Below are 22,824 nucleotides of genomic sequence, written 5' to 3'. Positions count from 1 at the left end.
CTGCCCTGCCACCTTCAGGAACCTGTGGGCAAGCTCCTCAAGTTCCCTCTGAGCTTCCTTGTGTCCAGCCATTCGTCAAATACTCCATTGTATCATACTTACCAGGGCTAAATTCCACAGCCACTGACCTGCTCAATCAATTATTGCTTCCGGTAACCTAACACCTTCTTCCTCACTGTCAACCACATGATCAATCCTTGTTTCATTAGCAAACTTAATTATCGCCCCCTAACATCACAACAAGGATTTGAGCTACAGGGAGAGGCTGAATAGGCTGGGGCTATTTTCCTTGGAGTAGGAAGCTGAGGGGTGATCTTAGAGGTTTATGAACTCATGGAGAGGTAAGAATAGGGCGAATAGCCAAGTTCTTTTCCACAGAGTAGGGGAGTCCAAAATTAGAAGGCATAGGTTTAAGGTGAGAGGGGAAAGATATAAAAAGGGACCTCAGGGGCAACCTTTTCACACAGAGGGTGATGCGTGTATGGAATGAGCTGCCAGAGGAAGTGATTGACGCTGGTACAATTACGTTTAAAAGGCACCTGGATGGGGTATATGAATAGGGAGGAAGGGTTTAGAGGGATATGGGCCAAATGCTGGCAGAGAGGACTAAGTTAATTGAGGATATCAGCTTGGCATGGACACATTAGACCAAAAGGTCTATATAACTGTATACCACGCCAACTCCCGACATATCCATAAACAATAGAGAAGAGAATATCACAAACAATAATAGATCCACTGATCCCTGTGGTATACCACTACACACTCGGCTCCAGTCAGACAAACAACCTCCTAGCACCACTTAGTCTCCTGTCACAAAGTCAATTTTGGATTCAACTTGCCAAGTTACCGTGGATCCCATTTGTTTTTACCTTCTTTATTGCTTCAGTCTTCATGGTGGAAGACATAAGTAACATCCTAAAAATTCAAGAGAGTTGGGAGGCAGAGGGGAGTATGGTGGCCATCACCAAGGAGATATTAGAAAAATTGAAAAAGGTCTGAAGTTGGATAAGTCACCTGGACCAGACAGACCACACCGAGTTCTAGAGGAGATAGCTGATGAAATAGTGGAGGGGTTAGCAATGATCTCTCAGAAATCACTGGAGTCAGGGAGGGTGGCAGACGACTGAAAAATCAGCAATGCTAAAGGAGAGAGTAAGGCAAAAGATGGGAAATTACAGAGCGATTAGCCTGACCTCTGTTGTTGGCAAGATTTGAGTCCATTGTGAAGGATGAGATTTCTGAATACTTGGAAGTATATGATAAAATAGGGCAAAGTCAGTATTGCTTCATAAAGGGGAGGTCATGCCTGATAAATCTATTAGAATTCTTTGAGGTGGTAATAGGCAGATTAGACCAAAGACAGCCAATGAATGTTATCTACCTAGAGTTCCAGGAGGTCTTCGATAAGATGCTGCACTGGAGGCTACATAGTACGAGTATGGATACAGGCTTGGCTGTGATGCAGCAAGCAGAGAGTAGAGATAAAAGGGTCTTTCTTGGGATGGTATCTAGTGACTAGTGGTGTTCACAAGGATCAGTGTTTGGGCCTCAACATTTCATTTCATACATTAACGATCAAGATGAAGGAACTGAGGGTGTTCTGGCTAAGTTTGCCAATGATACAAAGACAGGTAGAGGGACAGGTAGCAGGGTGGCTGCAGAAGGATTTGGACAGGTTAGAAGAGCAGGCAAAGAAGTGTTAGATGGAATACGATGTGGGAAAGTGTGAGGACATGTACTTTGGTAGTAACAATAGAAGCATAGACAATTTCCTAAATGGGGAGAAAATTCAGAAATCTGAAGTGCAAAGGAACTTGGGAGTCCTACTGCAGGATTCGCTCAAGATAAACTTACAGATAGTTAGGAAGGCAAATACAATATTGACATTTATTTTGAGAGGACTAGAATAGGAAAGCAGGGATATACTTCGGAGGCTTTATAAAAAGCTCAGGTCAGACCACACTTACACTATTGTGAGCAATTTTGGGTCCCATACTGCAGGAAGGACATACTGGCCCGAGACAGAGTTCAAAGGAGGTTCACGAGAATGGCCCCAGGAATGAAAGGCTTAACATAGAATATTTGAGGATTCTGGTTTTACACTCGAGAGGAGAAAGTGAGGACTGTGGATGCTGGAGATCAGAGTCAACGGGTGTGGTGCCGGAAAATTACAAGTCAGACAGCAGACCGCAATTTCCCCTCTCATGAGGTCGATGATGCCCTCTAGCACATCTCCACTTCCCGCATTTCCACACGAACCCCACGTCCGGCACCTTCCCCTGCCACTGCAAGAAGTACAAAATCTGCGCCCACATCTCGCCCTCACTTTCGCCCAAGGCCCCAAAGGATCTTTCCACATCAGACAAATTTACCTGTATCTCCACCAATGTCATCTACAGTAAATGTTGCACCTGATGTGGTGTCCTCTACATCAGGGAGACAGTACGTCAACTTGTGGACCGTTTCAGAGAACATCTCTGGTACACCTGCACCAACAATCACCCCGTGGCTAAACACCAACTCCCTCTCCCACTCCACCAAGGACATGTAGGTTACTGGGCCTCCTCCAGCACCAAACTCTAACCACCTGACGCCTGGAGGAAGAATACCTCATCTTCCACCTTGGTACCCTGCAACCAGATGGAATTAGTGTGGATTTCACCAGTTTCCTCATTTCCCTTCCAAGCCTACCCCAGTCCCAAGCCTCCAATTCAGTACCACCCTCTTGGCTTGTCCACCATCTTTCCCATCTATCCATTCCATCCTCCTCTCCGACCTATCACCTTCTCCCCAAACTTCAACTACCAATTGCATTTTCAGCTATCTTCACCCCTGCCCCACTCCCACCACCCTCCCAGCCCACAAGACTCATTCCTGATTAAGGGCTAATGCTCAAAACGTTGATTCGCCTGCTCCTCCCATGCAGCTTGACCTGCTGTGCTTTTCCAGCACCACATGCTTCAACTTTATACTCAATAGAGTTTAGAAGGATATGGGAGGATCTGATTGAAACTTATAATACTGAATGGCCTGGACAGAGTGAACATTGGGAAGATGTTTCCATTGACAAGAGAGACTAGGACTTGAGGGCAAAGCCTTAGAGTAAAGGGAAGACCCTTTAGAACAGAGATAAAGGAGAAACTGCTTCAGCCAGAGACTGGTGAATCCATGGGATTCATTGCCACAGCCTTCAGAGGCAGCCAGGCCACTGAGTATATTTAAGAGAGAGATAGATGGGATTGTCAAGGGGTTCAAAAGGTTACAGGTTGAAAGTGGGAGAATGGGATTGAGAAACCTGTCAGCCACAATTGAATGGCAGAGCAGACATGATGGGCCTAGGTTCCGCTCCTAAGTCTTATGGTCTTATTATCAGTTTCCCATGTGGGACTATGTCAAAGGCCTTGCTGAAATTCATATTGGAGAAAGTGAGGACTGCAGATGCTGGAGATCAGAGTCAAAAACAAAAAGTGTGGTGCTGGAAAAGCACAGCAGGTCAGGCAGCATCCAAGGAGCAGGAGAGTTGACGATTCAAACACAAGCTCTTCAGAAAATGTGAGAGCCCCCCCAAAGAGGACAGAGATAAATGGGAGGGGGTGGGGCTGGGGTAAGGGTAGCTGGGAATGCGATAGGTAGATGAAGGTGAAGGGTGATGATGATAGGTCAGAGCAGAGGGTGGAGTGGATAGCTGGGAAGGAAGATGGACAGGTAGGGCCACGATGAGCTGAATCTATGATAAAAGGTTGGGCGAGGGGAAAATGGGGAACCTGGTGAAATCCACATTGATCCCATGCAATTGGAGGGTCCCAAAGGCTGAAGATGAGGTGTTCCTCCTCCAAGCGTCAGGAGGCTCAGATTTGGAGTGGAGGTGGCCCAGGACTTACATGTCCTTGGTGGAGTGGAAGGGGGAGTTGAAGTGGTCAGCCACAAGTCGGTGGGGTTGTTTAATGTGTGTCCCAGAGATGTTCTCCAAAACGTTCCACAAGTTGGTGTCCTGTCTCCCCACTGTAGAGGAGACCACATCGAAACCAAATGACACATTCGATGGTGTGTGTGGAGGTGCGAGAAAATCTCAGTGAAATTCCTTCCACATCCAAAAAATTTTCCTGCATCGCCATGCGCCATCTACTGTGTCCGCTGCTCTCAATGCGGTCTCCTCTACATTTGAGGAGGCAAGATGCCAACTTGCACAATTTTTTAGGGAACATCTCTGGGGACACACACTAAACAACCCCCCGCCCTGTGGCCAAACACTTCAACCCCTCCTCCCACTCCGCCAAGAACATGCAAGCACTGGGCCTCCTCCACTGCCAAATTCTAGCCACCTGACATCTTCTACCTTGGGCCCTCCAATCACACAGGATCAATATCAAATTTCACCAATTTCCTCATCTCCCCTCCCCCACCTTATCCCAGATCCAACCTTCCAACTCACTGCCCTCTTGAACTGTCCATCTTCCTTTCTACCTATCCGCATCACCTCCCCCACCTTCATTTATCTATCACATTTCTTGGGGGGGGGAGTGGAGAAGGGAAGTGAGGAAACTGGAGAAATCTGAGTTTGCCCCTTGTGGTTGGAGGGTTCCTAGGCAGAAGATGAGGCGCTCTTCCTCCAGCCGTCGTGTTGCTATGGTCTGGTGATGGAGGAGTCCAAGGACCTGCATGTCAGAAAGCTTTTGATAAAGTCCCACATAGGAGGTTAGTGAGTATACTTAGGGCGCATGGTATTGGGGGCAAAGTACTAGATTGGATTGAAAATTGGTTGGCTGATAGGAAACAAAGGGTAGTGATAAACGGCTCCATTTCAGAATGGCAGGCAGTGACCGGTGGGGTACCACAGGGATCCGTGCTGGGACCGCAGCTTTTTACAATATATGTTAATGATATAGAAGATCGTATCAGCAATAACATTAGCAAATTTGCTGATGATACAAAGCTGGGTGGCAGGGTGAAATGTGAGGAGGATGTTAGGAGATTACAGGGTGACCTGGACAAGTTAGGTGAGTGGGCAGATGTATGGCAGATGCAGTTTAATGTGGATAAATGTATGGTTATCCATTTTGGTGGCAAGAACAGGAAGGCAGATTACTACCTAAATGGAATCAATTTAGGTAAAGGGGCAGTACAAAGAGATCTGGGTGTTCTTGTACACCAGTCAATGAAGGAAAGCATGCAGGTACAGCAGGTAGTGAAGAAGGCTAATAGCATACTGGCCTTCATAACAAGAGGAATTGAGTATAGAAGCAAAGAGGTGCTTCTGCAGCTGTACAGGAGTGGAGCTGTGGAGTACTGTGTGCAGTTCTGGTCTCCAAATTTGAGGAAAGACGTTCTGGCTATTGAGGGAGTGAAGCGTAGGTTCACGAGGTCAATTCCTGGAATGGAGGGATTACTTTACACTGAAAGACTGAAGCGACTGGGCTTGTATACCCTTGAGTTTAGAAGACTGAGAGGGGATCTGATTGAGACATATAAGATTATGAAAGGATTGGACACACTGGCAGCAGGAAACATGTTCCGCTGATGGGTGAGTGCCGAACCAGAGGACACAGCTTAAAAATACGGGGTAGACCATTTAGGACAGAGATGAGGAGAAACTTCTTCACCCAGAGTGTGTGGCTGTGTGGAATGCTCTGCCCCAGAGGGCAGTGGAGGCCCAGTCTCTGGATTCATTTAAGAAAGAGTTGGATAGAGCTCTCAAGGATAGTGGGATCAGAGTTATGGAGATAAGGCAGGAAGCGGATACTGATTAGGAATGATCATATTGAATGGCGGTGCAGGCTCAAGGGGCTGAATGGCCTACTCCTGCACCTATTGTCTATTGTCCTTGGTGGAGTGGGAGGGGGAGTTGAACTGTTGAGCCACGGGATGGTTGGGTTGGTTGGTCCGGGTGTCCCAGAGGTTTCTAGATTTAGCACTACCACCCTTCTTGTAATATTGAATCATATTAGCTATTGGCCAATCCTCTAGCCCTTCCCCAGTGGCCAGAGATTAATAAAAACCTGGGTCACAGCCTTAGGACTTTCTCCTTCATCTCCCACAACATCCTGGGATACAACTCATTTGGACTTGGGGGTTTGTCCACTTCTAAATCTGCCAAAACCTCCAATACCTCATTTCTTATATTAATCTGCTCAAGAACCTCAGTCTATTGTCTCCTCGTATTCTGTATTTACGTCCTCTTTCTCCAGAGTAAAGACAGATGCGAAGTACTCTTAACGCTTTACCAATGTCCTCCAACTCCACGCATAGATTTTCCCCTTTGCTCCTAATGGGCCCTACCTTTTCCCTCATTAACTTCCGCCCTTTCATATATTTTAGGTAGAACCCCAAGATATTCTAATCATGCCCACCAGCAGTTTTCTCATGCTCCCTACACGCTCTCTGAATTGCTTCCTTCAGTCTCCTCCTCTTCCCCCCTTCTCCCACCCCCAATATCTATCATCTATCCTCCTCTAGGGCCTCTGTTGTTTTGCTCCCTTTGTACCTGCTATTACATGTCTTTCTCCTTTTGGATCCGGTCCTGAATATTCTTAGACATCCAAGTTCCCTGGGCTTGTTGCTCTGTTGTTTTACATAAAAAGGGAACATGCTGGGACCATATTCCCCCGTACCTTTTTTGAACAGCTCCCACTGTTCCTCTTTAGTTTTATCCTCAAGGAGATGCTCCCGGTCAACTTCCCCACTTTACTAATTTTAATACAATCTGTCTTACCCCAATCCAAAACTTTTTTTGTAGACCATCCGTTTTATAAAAAAATTTAAAACGTACAGTGTTATGGTTGCCACCATAAAATGCTCCCCCACAGTCAGTTCAAACGTGACTGGCTTCATTCCCCAGAATTAGATCCAGCACTGCACCATACCTTGTCAATCTACACATTAAAAAACCCTTTTTTGTATACTTTTTGTCAATGTAATTTTTCCCCCTGAATCTTTTATACTATACCAAACAACATTGGAGCAGTTGAAACCCCCTTATTAATTACTCTCTTGCTATTTTCACATGCTTTAGTGAATTGACTGCATATCTACTCCTCATTTGCCTGATTATTTAGAGTTTATATTACACTCTCAGTAGTGTGACTGCCAATTTTTATTCTTAAGTCCTACCCACAAAGCTTCCCTTTGATGACCCCTCCAAGGTATCATCCTTCCTGATTGCTGTAGCCGTCTGGCTGATTAATGATGCAACACCATCCCTAATGACTTTCAGTGTTTCTTTCAGATTTCTAGCATCTGCAGTACTTTATGTTTGAGTCAGTATTTGGGACCCTTGCTTTTCCTGACACACATTAATGATTCGGATTTCGTTGTGCAGGGGACAATTTCAAAATTTGCAGATGACAAAGCTGGGAAGAACTGTAAATTGTCAGGATGATAATATGGAATTCCAGAAAGACACTAACAAGTCAGTGGAATGGAGAAATAAGGGACAGATGAGGTTTAATGCGAGAAATTGGAACTAGAACAAAGACCAATACAGCACAGGAACAGGCTCTTCGGCCCTCCAAGCCTGTGCCTTTCCATAAGAAAACTGTCCTCACTGGATCCGAATCCCTCTATTCCCTTCCTATTCGTGTATCAGTTCAAGTGCTTCTTGAAACTGCTATTTTGTCTGCTTCCACCACCTCTCTGGCAGCACGTTCCAAGAACTCACCTCCCTTTGAGAGAAACACCCATCTCACACATCTTTTAAATTTCTCCCCCTTGCACCTTGAACTGGTGCCCCCTATTAATTACCATCCCCCACCTCTCCGCCCGCACCGCCCCCCCCCCCCCCCCACTCCACCCACCTCCCAACCCTGGGAAAAAACCTCACTGTATCCATACTATTCACAATCATATAAACTTCTAATCAGTATGGCCCTCAACCGCCTGTGTTTCAGAAAAAAAACCCAGCATACCAGGCAACATCTTGGTAAGTCTTGTCCGTACCCTTCCCAAAGCATCCACATCTTTCTGGTAATGTGGCAACCAAAACTATACTTAGTATTCCAACTGTGACCTAGAGTTTTATAAAGCTGCAGGATAATTTGTCTATCCTTATACTCAATGCCCCATCCAATGAAGGTACAGGCCTTTTTTAAATTTAAAAACGACCTTATCTACCTGTGCCACCACCTTCAGGGATCTGTACACCAATACTCCCAAGGGTTCCGCCATTCATTGCATAATTTTCACCTATACTTGATTTTCCAAAATGCATCGCCTCACATTTGTACATATTAAACTCCATATGCTATTTTTCTGTCCATGCCTCCAACTTATCTATATCCTACGGTTTTCTCTGACAATCCTCCTCAGCATTATAGGGAGGATGTGGAAGCACTGGAAAAGGACGCAGAGGAGACTTACCAGGATGTTGCCTCTATGGAGGGAAGGTCTTATGGAGGAAAGGCTGAGGGACTTGAGGCAGTTTTCATTAGAGAGAAGGTTGAGAGGTGACTTAAGAGACACAAGATGATCAGAGGACTAGATAAGGTGGACAGCGAGAGCCTTTTTCCTCTGATGGTGAAGACTAGCATGAGGTGACAAAGCTTTAAATTGAGGGGTGATAGGTATAGGACAGATGTCAGAGGCAGGTTCTTTACTCAGAGTATAAGGTTATGGAATGCCCTGCCTGCAACAGTAGTAGACTCACCAACTTTCAGGGCATTTAAATGGTCATTGGATAAATATATGGATGATAATGGAATAGCGTCAGTTAGATGAGCTTCAGCTTGGTTTCGCAGGTCAGTGCAACATCAAGGGCTGAAAGGCCTGTACTGCACTGTAATGTTCGATGTTATAGCTGCAAGTCCACTAATCTTTGTATCATCTGCAAACTTAGACCAGCTAGGTTTTCCTCCAATCCATTTATGTAGATCACAAACAGCATGGGCTGCACGGTGGCACAGTGGTTAGCACTGCTGCCTCACAGCGCCTGAGACCCGGGTTCAATTCCTGACTCAGGCGACTGACTGTGTGGAGTTTGCACATTCTCCCCGTGTCTGCGTGGGTTTCCTCCGGGTGCTCCGGTTTCCTCCCACAGTCCAAAGATGTGCGGGTCAGGTGAATTGGCCATGCTAAATTGCCCGTAGTGTTAGGTAAGGGGTAAATGTAGGGGTATGGGTGGGTTGCGCTGCGCTTCGATGGGTCAGTGTGGACTTGTTGGGCCAAAGGGCCTGTTTCCACACTAAGTAATCTAATCTAATCTAAGATCCTAGCACTGATCCCTGTCGAATGCCACTAGTCACACTCCTCCATTCCGAAAAGCATTCTTCCACTGCTATCTTTGGTCTATGACTAAGCCAGTTCTGAATCCATCTTGTCAGCTCACCCCAATACCATGTTACTTTGCCTTTTGTACCAGTCTGCCATGAGGGACCTTGTCAAAGGCTTTACTGAAGTCCACGTAAACAACATCAACCGCTTTTCCATCAAATCATCTACATCACCTCCTCAAAAAACTATCAAGTTATGAGGACCTCCCCCAACAAAACCATGCTGTCTATCACTAATAAGTCTATTTGTTTCTAAATGCAATAGATTTTATCCTGCAGAAACTTTGCCAATAATTTCCCTACCACTGACATGAGACTCATAGGCCTGTCATTTCCTGGATTATCTTTGCTATCCTTCTGAAACAATGGGACAACTTTGGCTATTCTCCAGTCCTCAGGGACATCACCTGTGGCCAAGGGGGATACAAAGTTGTCGGTCAATGCTCCAGCAATTTGTTCTCTTGCCTCCCTCAATATTCTGAAATAGATCTCTTCAGAACCCAGGGACTTATCTACAAAGACTGTTTGCCTTGGAAAGAAGGCAGCTGAGAGGAGATCTGATAGAGGGTTCAAAATCTTGAGCAGTCTGGAAAGAGTAGATAGGAGAAACTGTTTCTGCATGTAAGAGGAACAAGAACGAGGAGACATTAATCAATTTGAAAAGAATACAACATCGCAAAAAGTTAGGGCATGGAACGAACTGCCTGGACATATGGTGGAGGCAGGTTGAATTGAGGTATTCAGGAGAGTATTGGATGATTGATTTTAATCCAAATGAAGTGCAAGGGCTTTTGGGGTGGAGGGTGGCGGGGGTGGAGGTGTTGGTGGGGGTGGGGGTGGGGTGGGGGGGGGGGGGGGGGGGGGGGGGGGAAAGAGGAGAAATGGGTAGGAGAATGTGAGAAGCAAGACGCTGTCCTGGGTCATGATGCTCATATGATGAGCCAATACAAGCCAAACAGGCTGAATGATCCCCTTGGACTATAATGTCAGTCTGTCCGTCCGTCAGTATCTGGCCACATCCCTATCTGTTGGGAATACATAAAGTTATATTTCAGGACTATCTGAAATGAAAAATTGTTTTATCACTTGACTTTTTAGAAATTAAAGCGCATCAAGATGGATAAATCCCCAAGCCCGATCAAGTCCAGAAGACCATAAGACATAGGAGTGGAAGTAAGGCCATTCAGCCCATCGAGTCCACTCCGCCATTCAATCATGGCTGATAGGCATTTCAACTCCACTTACCCGCATTCTCCTCGTAGCCCTTAAATTCTTGATGTCACAAGGAATTATCAATCTCTGCCTTGAAGACATTTAGCGACCCGGTCTCCACTGCACTCCGCGGCAATGAATTCCACAGGCCCACCACTCTGTGGCTGAAGAAATGTCTCCGTATTTCTGTTCTGAATTGACCCCCTCTAATTCTAAGGCTGTGCCCACGGGTCCTAGCCTCTTCGCCTAACAGAAACAATTTCATAGCTTCCACCCTTTCCAAGCCATGTATTACCTTGTAAGTTTCTATTAGATCTCCCCTTAATCTTCTAAACTCCAATGAATACAATCCCAGGATCCTCAGCCATTCCTTGTATGTTAGACCTACCATTCCAGGGATCATCCGTATGAATCTCCACTGGACACGCTCCAGTGCCAGTATGTCCTTCCTGAGGTGTGGGGACCAAAACTGGACACAGTACTCCAAATGGGGCCTAACCAGAGCTTTATAAAGTCTCAGTAGCACATCGCTGCTTTTATATTCCAACCCTCAAGATAAATGACAACATTGCATTCGCTTTCTTAATCACGGACTCAACCTGCATGTTTACCTTTAGAGAATCCTCGACTAGCACTCCCAGATCCCTTTGTACTTTGGCTTTACTAATTTTCTCACCGTTTAGAAAGTAGTCCATGCTTGTATTCTTTTTTTCCCCAAAGTGCAAGACCTCTCATTTGCTCACATTGAATTCCATCAGCCATTTCCTGGACCACTCTCCCAAACTGTCTAGATCCTTCTGCAGCCTCCCCACTTCCTCAGTACTACCTACCTGTCCACCTAACTTTGTATCATCGGCAAACTTCACTAGAATGCCCCCAGTCCCTTCATCCAGATCATTAATATAGAACGTGAACAGCTGCGGCCCCAACACTGAACCCTGTGGGACACCGCTTGTCGCTGGCTGCCATTCCGAAAAAGAACCTTTTATCCCAACTCTCTGCCTTCTGTCAGACAGCCAATCCTCAATCCATACCAGTAGCTCACCTCAAACACCATGGGCCCTCACCTTGCTCAGCAGCCTCCCGTGTGGCACCTTATCAAAGGCCTTTTGTAAGTCTAGATAGGCCACATCCACTGGGTTTCCCTGGTCTAACCTACTTGTTACCTCTTCAAAGAATTCCAACAGGTTTGTCAGGCACAACTTCCCCTTACTAAATCCATGTTGACTTGTTCTAATCCAACTCTGCTCTTCCAAGAATTTAGAAACCTCATCCTTAATGATGGATTCTAGAATTTTACCAACATCCGAGGTTAGTCTAATTGGCCTATAATTTTCCATCTTTTGTCTTGATTCTTTCTTGAACAAGGGGGTTAACAACAGCGATTTTCCAATCATCCGGGACTGTCCCTGACTCCAGTGACTTTTGAAAGATCTCAACCAACGCCTCCACTATTTCCTCAGCCACCTCCCTCAGAACTCTAGGATGTAGCCCATCGGGGCCAGGAGATTTATCAATTTTAAGACCTTTTAGCTTTTCTAGCACTTTCTCTTTTGTATTGGCAACCATACTCAACTCAGCCTCCGACTCCCTTTAATTGTAGGGATATTACTCATGTCTTCCACTGTGAAGACTGACGCAAAGTACTTGTTAAATTCTCCTGCGATTTCCTCATCTCCCACCACTAGGCTTTCAGCATCAGTTTGAAGTGGCCCAATGTCTACTTTTGCCTGTCGTTTGTTTCTTATGTATTGAAAGAAACTTTTACTATCATTTCTAATATTACTGGCTAGCCTATCTTCATATTTGATCCTCTCCTTCCTTATTTCTCTCCTTGTTATCCTGTTTGTTTTTGTAGCCTTCCCAATCTTCTGATTTCCCAGTGCTCTTGGCCACTTTACAGGATCTCTCTTTTTCTTTAATATATTTCCTGACTTCCTTTGTCAGCCATGGCTGTCTAATCCCTCCCCGGATAATCTTTCTTTTCTTGGGGATGAACCTCTGTACAGTGTCGAAAGTGTGTTGCTGGAAAAGCGCTGCTGAAAATGTGTTGCTGGTCAAAGCACAGCAGGCCAGGCAGCATCTCAGGAATAGGGAATTCGACGTTTCGAGCATAAGCCCTTCATCAGGAATGAGAGAGAGTAGCCAAGCAGGCTAAGATAAAAGGTAGGGAGGAGGGACTTGGGGGAGGGGCGATGGAGGTGGGATAGGTGGAAGGTGGTCAAGGTGGTCAAGGTGAGGGTGATAGGCCGGAGTGGGGTGGGGGCGGAGAGGTCAGGAAGGAGATTGCAGGTTAGGAGGGCAGCAGGTCAGGCAGCATCCAAGGAACAGGAAATTCGACGTTTCGGACATAAGCACTTCATCAGGAATCATTCCTGATGAAGGGCTTATGCCCGAAACGTCGAATTTCCTGTTCCTTGGATGCTGCCTGACCTGCTGCGCTTTTCCAGCAACACATTTTCAGCTCTGATCTCCAGCATCTGCAGACCTCACTTTCTCCTCTGTATAGTGTCCTCAAATTATACCCACAAACTCCTGCCATTTTTGCTCTACTGTCTTCCCCGCTAGGCTCTGCTTCCTGTCTATTTTTGTCAGTTCCTCTCTCATGCCCTTATAATTACCTTTATTTAACTGTAACACCATTACATCCGATTTTGCCTTCTCTCTTTCAAAATGCAGACTGAACTCTACCATATTATGATCGCTGCTTCCTAAGTGTTCCCTTACTTTAAGATTTTTTATAAAGTCTGGTTCATTACATAGCACTAGGTTCAGAATAGCCTGCTCCCTTGTGGGCTCCATGACAAGCTGTTCCAAAAAGCCATCCTGTAAGCATTCCATGAATTCCCTTACTTTGGATCCACTGGCAACATTATTCACCCAGTCCACCTGCATATTGAAGTCTCCCATGATCACCGTGACCTTGCCTTTTTGACATGCCTTCTCTATTTCCCGGTACATGTTGCGCCTCTGGTCCTGACCATTGTTAGGAAGTCTGTACATAACTCCCATTATGGTCTTTCCTCGGATGTTGTGGGAAGCTAGGGAAGAAATTGCAGAGGTCCTTGCAGAGATTTTTATTTCATCTTCAGCGCAGGTGAAGTTCCGGAAGACTGTACAGTTTAAAGTCTGGTTGAAGATTTGTAGCTCGGGTGTACATTGTTGTGGTTCTGTTCGCCGAGCTGGAAGTTTTTGCTGCAAACGTTTCGTTCCCTGGCTAGGGAACATCATCAGTGCTATTGGAGCCTCCCGTGAAGCGCTGCTTTGATGTTTCTTCCGGTATTTATAGTGGTTTGTTCTTGCCACTTTCGGGTGTCAGTTTCAGCTGTAGTGGTTTGTATATGGGGTCCAGGTCCAGGTCATCCACAAACTCCATTAACAGATACATAGACCTGGACCCCATATACAAACCACTACAGCTGAAACTGACACCCGGAAACGGCAAGAACATCAGGTCGATGTGTCTGTTGATGGATGTTCTTGCCGTTTCCGGGTGTCAGTTTCAGCTGTAGTGGTTTGTATATGGGGTCCAGGTCTATGTATCTGTTAATGGAGTTTGTGGATGACCTGGACCTGGACCCCATATACAAACCACTACAACTGAAACTGACACCCGGAAACGGCAAGAACATCCATCAACAGACACGTCAACCTGGACCCCACATACAAACTACTACAGCTGAAACTGACACCCAGAAGCGGCAAGAACAAACCACTATAAATACCAGAAGAAACATCAAAGCAGCGCTTCACAGGAGACTCCAATAGCACTGATGATGTTCCCTAGCCAGGGAACGAAACGTTTGCAGCAAAAACTTCCAGCTCGGCGAACAGAACCACAACAGACTGTAGAGTGGTTAATATTGTTCGATTGTTTAAGAAAGGTTACAAAGATAAGCCAGGGAACTACAGGCCAGTGAGCCTGACATCAAGTTGCTGGAGAGGATGCTAAAGGACAGGATCAGCCAAGGTCTGATTGGGGATAGTCAGCATGGATTTGGGCACAGGGAGTCGGGCACAGGAAGTCATGTCTGATAAATTTTTGAAAAACACAAATAGGTAAAAAGAGGATAGTTTAGGGTAGGACAGGGGATGTTATCAACATAGACTTTAGTAAGGCCTTGAAAAGTTCCTGAACAACAGGCTAATTATGAAGGTTAGTTTTCATGGGATCCAGAGACAGCTAGCTAATTGGCTTGATGATAGGACGCAGAGGGTGATAGTTGAAGGTTGCTTCTTAGACTGGAGGCCTGTGACTAGTGGTGTGCCACAAGGGTTGGTGCTGGGACGCTTGTTATTTGATATTTACATAAATGATCTGAATGTGAATGTACTACACATGATTATTAATTTTGTATAATCTGCAAACTTAAGAGGTATCATTGACAGCAAGGAAGATTATCAAAACTTAGAGGGATCTTGAAAAGATGGGGAAGTGGGCCGAGGATTGGCAAATGCAATTCAATACAGATAAGAGTAGGGTGCAGCCCCACTTTGGAAAGTCAAACCATGATAGGATTTATACAGTAAATGTTAAGGTCCTGGGGAGTGCTGTAGAACAGAGGGACCTAGGAGAACAAGGACAGTTCTGGATGTAGGTTTGCTCGCTGAGATCGAAGGTTGGGTTTCAGATGTTTCGTCAACATACTAGGTAACATCAGTAAGCCTCCGGATGAAGCACTGGTTATTTAGCTTATAGGCTTCCTTGGGCTGGTGACATCATTTCCGAGGTAATGTCATTTCCTGTTCTTTTTCCTCAGGGGTGGCAAATGGGATCCAAGTCAACATGTTTGTTGATAGAGTTCCAGTTGGAATGCGGTGCTTCTTGGAATTCTCGCGGGTGTCTATTTGACTTGTCCTAGGATGGATGTGTTGTCCCAGTCATACAGTAAGAGATGTACAGCATGGAAACAGACTCTTCTGTCCAACCCGTCCATGTTGACCAGATATCCCAACTTAATCTAGTCCCACCTGCCAGCACCCAGCTCATATCCCTCCAAACTCTTCCTATTCATATACCCATCCAAATGCCTCTTATATATTGCAATTGTACCAGCCTCCACCACATCCTCTGGCAGCTCATTCCATACACGTACCACCCTCTGCGTGAAAACATTGCCCATTAGGTCTCTTTTATATCTTTCCCCTCTCACCCTAAATCTATGCCTTCAAGTTCTGGACCCCCCCCCACCCCAGAGAAAAGACTTTGTCTGTTTATCCTATCCATGCCCCTCAACTTTGTAAACCTCTATTAGGTCACCTCTCAGCCTCCGACACTCCAGGGAAAACAGCCCCAGCCTGTTCAGCCTCTCCCTTTAGCTCAAATCCTCCAACCCTGGCAACATCCTTGTAAATCTTTTCTGAACCTTTTCAAGTTTCACAACATCTTTCCAATAGGACAGAGACCAGAAAATCGCACGCAATATTCCAATAGTGGCCTAACCAATGTCCTGTGCAGCTGCAACATGACCTCCCAACTCCTGTACTCAACACTCTGACCAATAAAGGAAAGCATACCAAACACCTTCACTATCCTATCTACTTGTAACTCCACTTTCAAGGAGCCATGAACCTGCACTCCAAGGTCTCTTTGTTCAGCAACACTCCCCAGGACTTTACCATGAAGTGTGTAAGTCCTGCTAAGATTTGCTTTCCCAAAATGCAGCACCTCGCATTTAGTTGAATTAAACTCCATTTGCTACTTCTCAGCCCATTGGCCCATCTGGTCCAGATCCTGTTGTAATCTTAGGTAACCTTCTTCGCTGTCCACTACACCTCCAATTTGGTGTCATCTGCAAATTTACTAACTGTACCTCTTATGCTCGCATCCAAATCATTTATGACGAAAAGTAGAGGACGCAGCACCGATCCTTGTGGCACTCCACTGGTCACAGGCCTCCAGTCTGAAAAACAACCCTCCACCACCACCCTCTGTCTTCTGCCTTTGAGCCAGTTCTGTATCCAAATGGCTAGTTCTCCCTGTATTCCAAGAGATCTAACCTTGCTAAGCAGCCTCCCATGGGGAACCTTGTCGAATGCCTTACTGAAGTCCATATAGATCACACCTACCGCTCTGCCCTCATCAATCCTCTTTGATATTTCTGAAAATAAACTAGTCAAAGTGGCACCCTTCTTCATCTGTATGCAAACATAGTAGTGAGAGTGTAGATCAGGTCTTTTTGCGGCTAGTTGAAGTTCATCTATCCTGTTGGCTAGTTTTCTGTCAGTTTGTTACAGTTCTTGCAAGGCATTTTGTAAATGAAATTAGTTTTGCTTGTTGTCTGTATAGGGTCCTTCAAGTTAATTAGCTGCTGTATTAGTGTGTTGGTGGGTTTGTGGGCTACCATGAGGCCAAAAGGTCTAAGTAGTTTGGAAGTCATTTCGGAGAGTCTTTGATGGAGGTAGGAGTGGCTAGGGTTTTGTCTGCTTGTTTGGGTTTGTTGCTGAGAAAAATCAGCAGACTATGTTCGTTGGGTACCTGTTCCTTTTGAATACAATGTATAAGTAATTTTCCTTTGCTATTCATAGTTCCTCTGTGCTGCAGTGTGTAGTGGCTTATCGAAACAATGTTCTAATGCAGCTTCATTTGTGGATGTTGGGAAGATTGCTTCTGCAGTTCAGTATTTGGACCTTTGTGTTGTTTTCCTGTAGACACTGGTTTGAAGTTCCCCATTGGCTGTTCACTCTACTATGCCATCTAGGAATGGCAATTTGTTGTTGTTTTCCTCCTCTTTAGTGAACCCAGTAAGGGTATTATTGATGGTCTTGAAGGTTTCCTCTAATTTGTTTCATTTAATGATGACAAAGGTGTCATCCACGTAGCAAACCCAAAGTTTGGGTTGGATGGTTGGCAGAGCTGCTTGTTTAAGTCTCTGCGTCAGTGCCTCTGCTAAGAACCCTGATATTGAAAATCCCATGGGTGTTTTTGAGTTTGTCTGTAGGTTGTTGCTGTTGAAGGTGAAGTGTGAGATAAGGCATAGGTCCACTAGCTTGGTGATACTGTCCTTGCTGATGAAGTCAGTGTTTGGTGTAGGTGTCTTTGGTTCTTCTTATAGCGTAGTCAGTGTTTCCTTGGCCAGGATGATGTTGATGGAGGTGAACAGAGAATTCCTAGAAGCATGATATTCCAACCAGTATTGTAAAAGTCAACAAACACATTGACTTGGATTCTGTTTACCACCCCCACCACCCCCCACTCCCCGAAAAAAAAACAGGAAATGAAATCACCAACCCATGGAAACCTAAACACAAACAAAAAGCAGGCCATACCATCAGTGCTTTATCCAGAGGCTCACTGATGTTACCTCGTATGAAACCGAACCTTCTAGCTCAGTGAGCAAACCTACATCCAGAACCTCAATCTGAGCTACAACTTAAAACTTGTTAAGGACATAGTTCTTTGAAAATGACATCACAGGTTGTCAGAGTGCTGAAGGCAGCATTTGGCATGTTGATTTTTGTCTGTCGAGGCACTGAGTGTAGAAGTTGGAACATTATGTTATAATTGTATAAATAATTGGTGAGGCTTCATTTGAAATATTGTGTACAGTCTTGGTCATCCTGTTATAGGAGAAACTTAAACTGGAAAGCGTGTATAGAAGGACACTACCAGGACTGGTAGGCGTGAGTTACAGATAGGGATGTGTTCATTGGGACATAGGAGAATGAGGGGTGTCCTTATTGAGGTGGATAAAAATTATGAGGGATATAAATAGGATGAATGCATATAGTCTTTTATCCCAGGGATGGGGAATTGGAAACAAAAGAGCAGGGGTTTAAGTTAAGAGGGGAAAGATTTAAAAAGGACCTGAGGGGCAATTTCTTCACACAGAGTGGTGCGTATATGGAATGGGCTGGCAGAGAACAGGCAGGTACAACTGCAACATTTTAAAAACATTTGGGTAGGTGCATGGATGGGAAGGGATGAGGGGGATATGGACCAAATGCAAGTAATTGGAACTAGCTGAGTGGGCACCATGGTCAGCATGGACCAGTTTGGGCCAAAGGGCCTGATAACGTGCTGTATTACTCTATGACTCGAAGCTAGAAGCTGCATGCGGTTTTTACTGAAAAGACTTTGAAAGTTTTGCATAGTTGCTTCTCCAACAAGAAATGGAGTTTATGACCTTCACACCTGTTTTCCCATTGAGAGAGGGGATTAGGTGCCCTAATGTTAATGCTGGTCTAGCAACTCTCTCCAAAATTAGTTCTGCTCTACAGACCAAGGATCAGAGTAAAGAAGACATGCTAGAGAACACAAGACTCCCTGGAAATCAATCTCAGCAGAAGCTGCTGGGAACTGGAGACTTTTCAAATACCAATTCCTCCTGTACAGGTGAAAGATCGGGCTGTCATGTTCTGAAGAATCAAACATACACCATTAACTCTTCAGCTTCATCAACAGGAAAAGACAACATTAGAAGTCATCACATTCTATCCCTGGCCTAAAATGAGTCATTTTTACCCAAGAATAAAAGAATCCATCACTTCTGCAGAAACTGGAATTTTTGAATTTTACGTTTATGTCTAGGTGTGGAATTAAAGCAATACAGTTTTAATTCCAGATTACACTTTAATCAGCATTTGCCAGTTGCTTTAAGAATAAGCTGCAATTACAAAAATCAGATTATTTTGGATTCATTAAAAGAAGCCTGGGGGACCTTGCTCATGTTCTGGATCAAGTACAAAAGAGAAGCAACTGGCCATTTTGGTGATTGAATTACGACATTTACACACAGGCAGCTGGTGGAGCAGTGGGACTTCAGCACATTCCTCCGGTCACAGTAATATCATTGAGAACAAACTACTTAAAAGCAGAAGTAGGCCATTCAGCTCTTCGAGCTTTTTAATCAGTTTCCATTTCAACTATCACCTTCCTATTTACCCCTGTTACCGAAAAAAAAGGGACCTATATCCACAACTATCCACACCTTAAAAATATTCAATGAGCCCACCGAGTTCCAAAGCTGCGCACACAAAATGCATTTGCATCTGCCTTGAAAAGGTTACTCCAAATTTTTAAGTAGTGTCTGATCGTTCTCTTTCTGCCAAAAAACAGTTTTTCCAATTTATTTTTAACTATTGTGATTACTCAGCCATCGTTCTTTCGATCTTGTGATATTCTTGACAGTCACTAACCTCCACTCCCTACTTTGTCTTCACACTGTAATTACTAAATCACACTCAACTGGGAGTGTCTCACATTAGAGGTCAGCAACTTCCCTTTAAACCCACAAACAATTCGAGAAGCCCAAGACCATGGCTGCTGCTTAGTTCAATTCCCAATGATGCAACCTAATAGGAGTAGAAGAAAATAGGAGATATTTAGACCTTTGATTCTGATCCACCTTTCATTATGATCAAGACTTCGGATTAGAGAGTTAGACTCCCCAGTCACCAGGAACATCCTTCCTATGTTTACCTAGTCTAGTCCCAGTCAGAATTTTATAGGTTTCTATAAAGAACCCCTCATTCTTCTAAACTTCAGAGAATATAGTCCAAACCACTGCAGTCTGTCTTTATACACCAGTTCTGCCATCCCAGGAGTCAGTCCAATGAACCTGACTGCACTCCCACCAATGTCAAAACATCCTTCCTCAGAAGGAAAGCAAAATCTGCAAATTATACTCCAGCTGTGGTCTCACCAAGATACTACGTAATTGCAGCAAGGCATCCCTGCTCTTGTACAGGAATCCTCTCACTACGAAGGCTAAATTACCATTTACCTTCTTCACTACATGCTATACCTACTTGTTTTGGTGTCTGATAGGAGAGGACACCTAGATCTCATTGCACTCCCCTTTCCTAAACTATTGCCATTTAGATAATAATCCGCCTTCCCGCTCACTCAGCCTAAATCACTTAAACATCTCTGCTTACTCCTCACAGATCATCTTCCCACTCAGCTCGGAGTCCTCTGAAAATGTGGAGATATTACATACAGATCCCTCATTTAAATTATTAATAATCCATGTGACATTGCTTGTCAGGAAGTATTCTGATCAGATCAGAATATGCACATCTAGTTCTCACAGTCCCCCACCTGATATGGCAGGAATGGGTTGGCATTACCCTGCCCCCTCTAGAAGAGGCAGGGACTCCCTGCTAACTCCCCAGACTGTAGTGAAGGAGGGGGATCCCTTTCCTTGAAGCTCAGAGCTATACCCTTCTTACCTGTTGTCAAGGCTTCCTTCACCTTTACAGCAACGAACGGTGGAAGAGGGTCTGCTGAATTCACCATGGAACCCACCTCATAGGAATTAAACGAGAGGCGAAGAAATGGAGCCATGACTCAAATGGAGGAGAATCTGGGTAGCAAGGAAAAACAAAGTTCAAATCATGCAAACTCAAAATGTTCTTAAGATCAAAGCTTTAATGACAATCAATCTCAAGGATTTACAGACTATTCAGGAAGTTATACCGAAGGCAGAATCCATACATTTACAAACACTGGTATTTCTGTGGAAACTGAGTCAGGGACCTGATTCAGAAAACAAAACAGAAACAAACACCAGAACCATATCCGAGTGTTATAGAGTGACAGACACTACTCTCCAGTACTTTACCCCAGAGTTATACAGTTACAGACCTCACACTGACTTCTAGCAGAAGAACATAGTCATTTTAAAACATTCAGCTTTTCTCCCCCCCCCCCCCCAAACATTTCCGTGGCCTCATTGACCTGTCTTTCAAGTCTCCTCTGGTCCTATAATCCTCCAGGAGCTCTGCGTTCATTGAAGTTTAGATTATTGCCACCCAGTTGTAAACAGTCCAGTTGCTTTGGTCCTTAACTGTAAACTCCAATGTTTTCTCTCATCCAATTTAAGTTGATGGTTAAAATAAATACCATTGACCAACATTTTGGTGCATTACCACATCCTGACAGCTCAGTCTCAAACTTGGCTCAATAAGCCTACTGTTAAAAAAAAAAATCCCAGGGCATTATGTAAATGCAAGTATTGTTGTATGTAGTGAAGTTGGGTCTGGCTCTAACCAATGAACCCCTGCAACATCATTACCTCACCCCTTTGCCCCAAAATGGGCACTGTACTTGCTCTTTGCTGGTGGGTTTCAGGCAGGAACAGGAAGCATGCTGTGTGTCAGCATTGACACAGACATGGAATTTCACAGAATCCCAGTGATGAAACATTGCAACACAGTATGGTCACTGCAGCAGCCAGGAGGGCTTCAGCTGAGAATCAGGAAACTGTCAAAGGCACTAGTTTCCCTAACTGAAAGACTCATTCACAAATGTAACATATGTATCCCATTTCTGTTTGGCAAAAGCCCTGTAACTGATGGCTAATAAACAGTATAGGTGGAATGAACACAATGTAATGCAGAATGTGGTTCAAGGGGAGGTAAGAGATAGTTTTGGGTGGAGAGCATATTGATCACATTTTCTGACTGCATGGAGGTGATGGACAGCACCTCAAGCATTTACTTCAGCCCTCATTATTGAAGCAAACAAACTGGCATCATGGAGTTCAGAGGTGTATGCTTTTAATGAGAACTCTAAATAAACAAAGTTGTAAAAAGTTCCAGTGAGGCCACAGCTGGAGCACGCTGTATAACCCTGGTTGCCACTGTAGGGAGGATGGGGATTGCAGTGGAGGGGGTGCAAAAGGAGATTCACCAGGAAATTACCTGGATGGAGCATTTCAGTGAAGAGAAACTGGATGAACTCAGGTTTCTTTATCTGTGGAGCAGAGAAAGCTGAGGGGAGGTGTCTAAGGTTGAGGGACATGGATAGGTAGATAGGAAACACTATTCCCTTTGGTCAAAGGGATTAATAACATGGGGCCAGATTATTCAAGGTGAAAGGCAGAAGGTTGAGAGAGAATTTGGAGGGAAACCTCTGGAACGTAGGGAGGGTAATTGAAGGAAACCTCAACACTTAAAAAGGTATTGGGTAAGCACTCGAAATATCTTAACATCCAATGCTGTGGGCCAAGTGCAGGAAATGAGACTAGTGTAGAAAGGTCAGCACAGCGTTTTATAGGTTGAAGGGCCTCTTCTGTGCAGTATTACCTTGTGTTTCAGTAAAAGTGTGGAAAGACAGACTCCAGTTCACCCCTTCTTCAGCTGAACCAGATCAACTTGTGGGACAGAGGGTGGAACAGGAAAGAAACAGAAAAACGTGTTGAGTGTGGGCAGGAATAATCTCCATTTCAGCATTCTCATTCACACACTCCGTTTCACTGGCATTTGGTGGCAGGCCTCATACTTGCCCCAACAGCTCTTCTCCCTCCATGACAGAGCCCCTCCTCAATCCCTCACAAACCCCGTTCCTCACCTTCAAGTATTACATGTTGCAATAACTGTCAAGGTAACAGGGAGGATTTAAGAA

The 22,824-nt window shown here is 44.8% G+C and overlaps 1 protein-coding gene across 1 annotated transcript in view; it reads right to left on the bottom strand.

The window, feature by feature from the left end:
* The window catches only part of LOC132822200 (protein kinase C delta type-like), a 107,157-nt gene that overhangs the window by 49,960 nt on the left and 34,373 nt on the right, over positions 1-22,824 (bottom strand). Inside the window, exon 2 of the mRNA XM_060835270.1 lies at positions 20,649-20,782. Coding sequence (XP_060691253.1) covers positions 20,649-20,763 — 115 coding nt within the window. The 5' untranslated portion in view covers positions 20,764-20,782. The remainder of the gene's footprint in view (positions 1-20,648; positions 20,783-22,824) is intronic.

The sequence above is a fragment of the Hemiscyllium ocellatum genome, chromosome 14 (assembly GCF_020745735.1).
Source record: "Hemiscyllium ocellatum isolate sHemOce1 chromosome 14, sHemOce1.pat.X.cur, whole genome shotgun sequence".
In the NCBI taxonomy this organism is placed as follows: domain Eukaryota; kingdom Metazoa; phylum Chordata; class Chondrichthyes; order Orectolobiformes; family Hemiscylliidae; genus Hemiscyllium; species Hemiscyllium ocellatum.
This window is presented reverse-complemented; position numbering and strand designations above follow the sequence as displayed.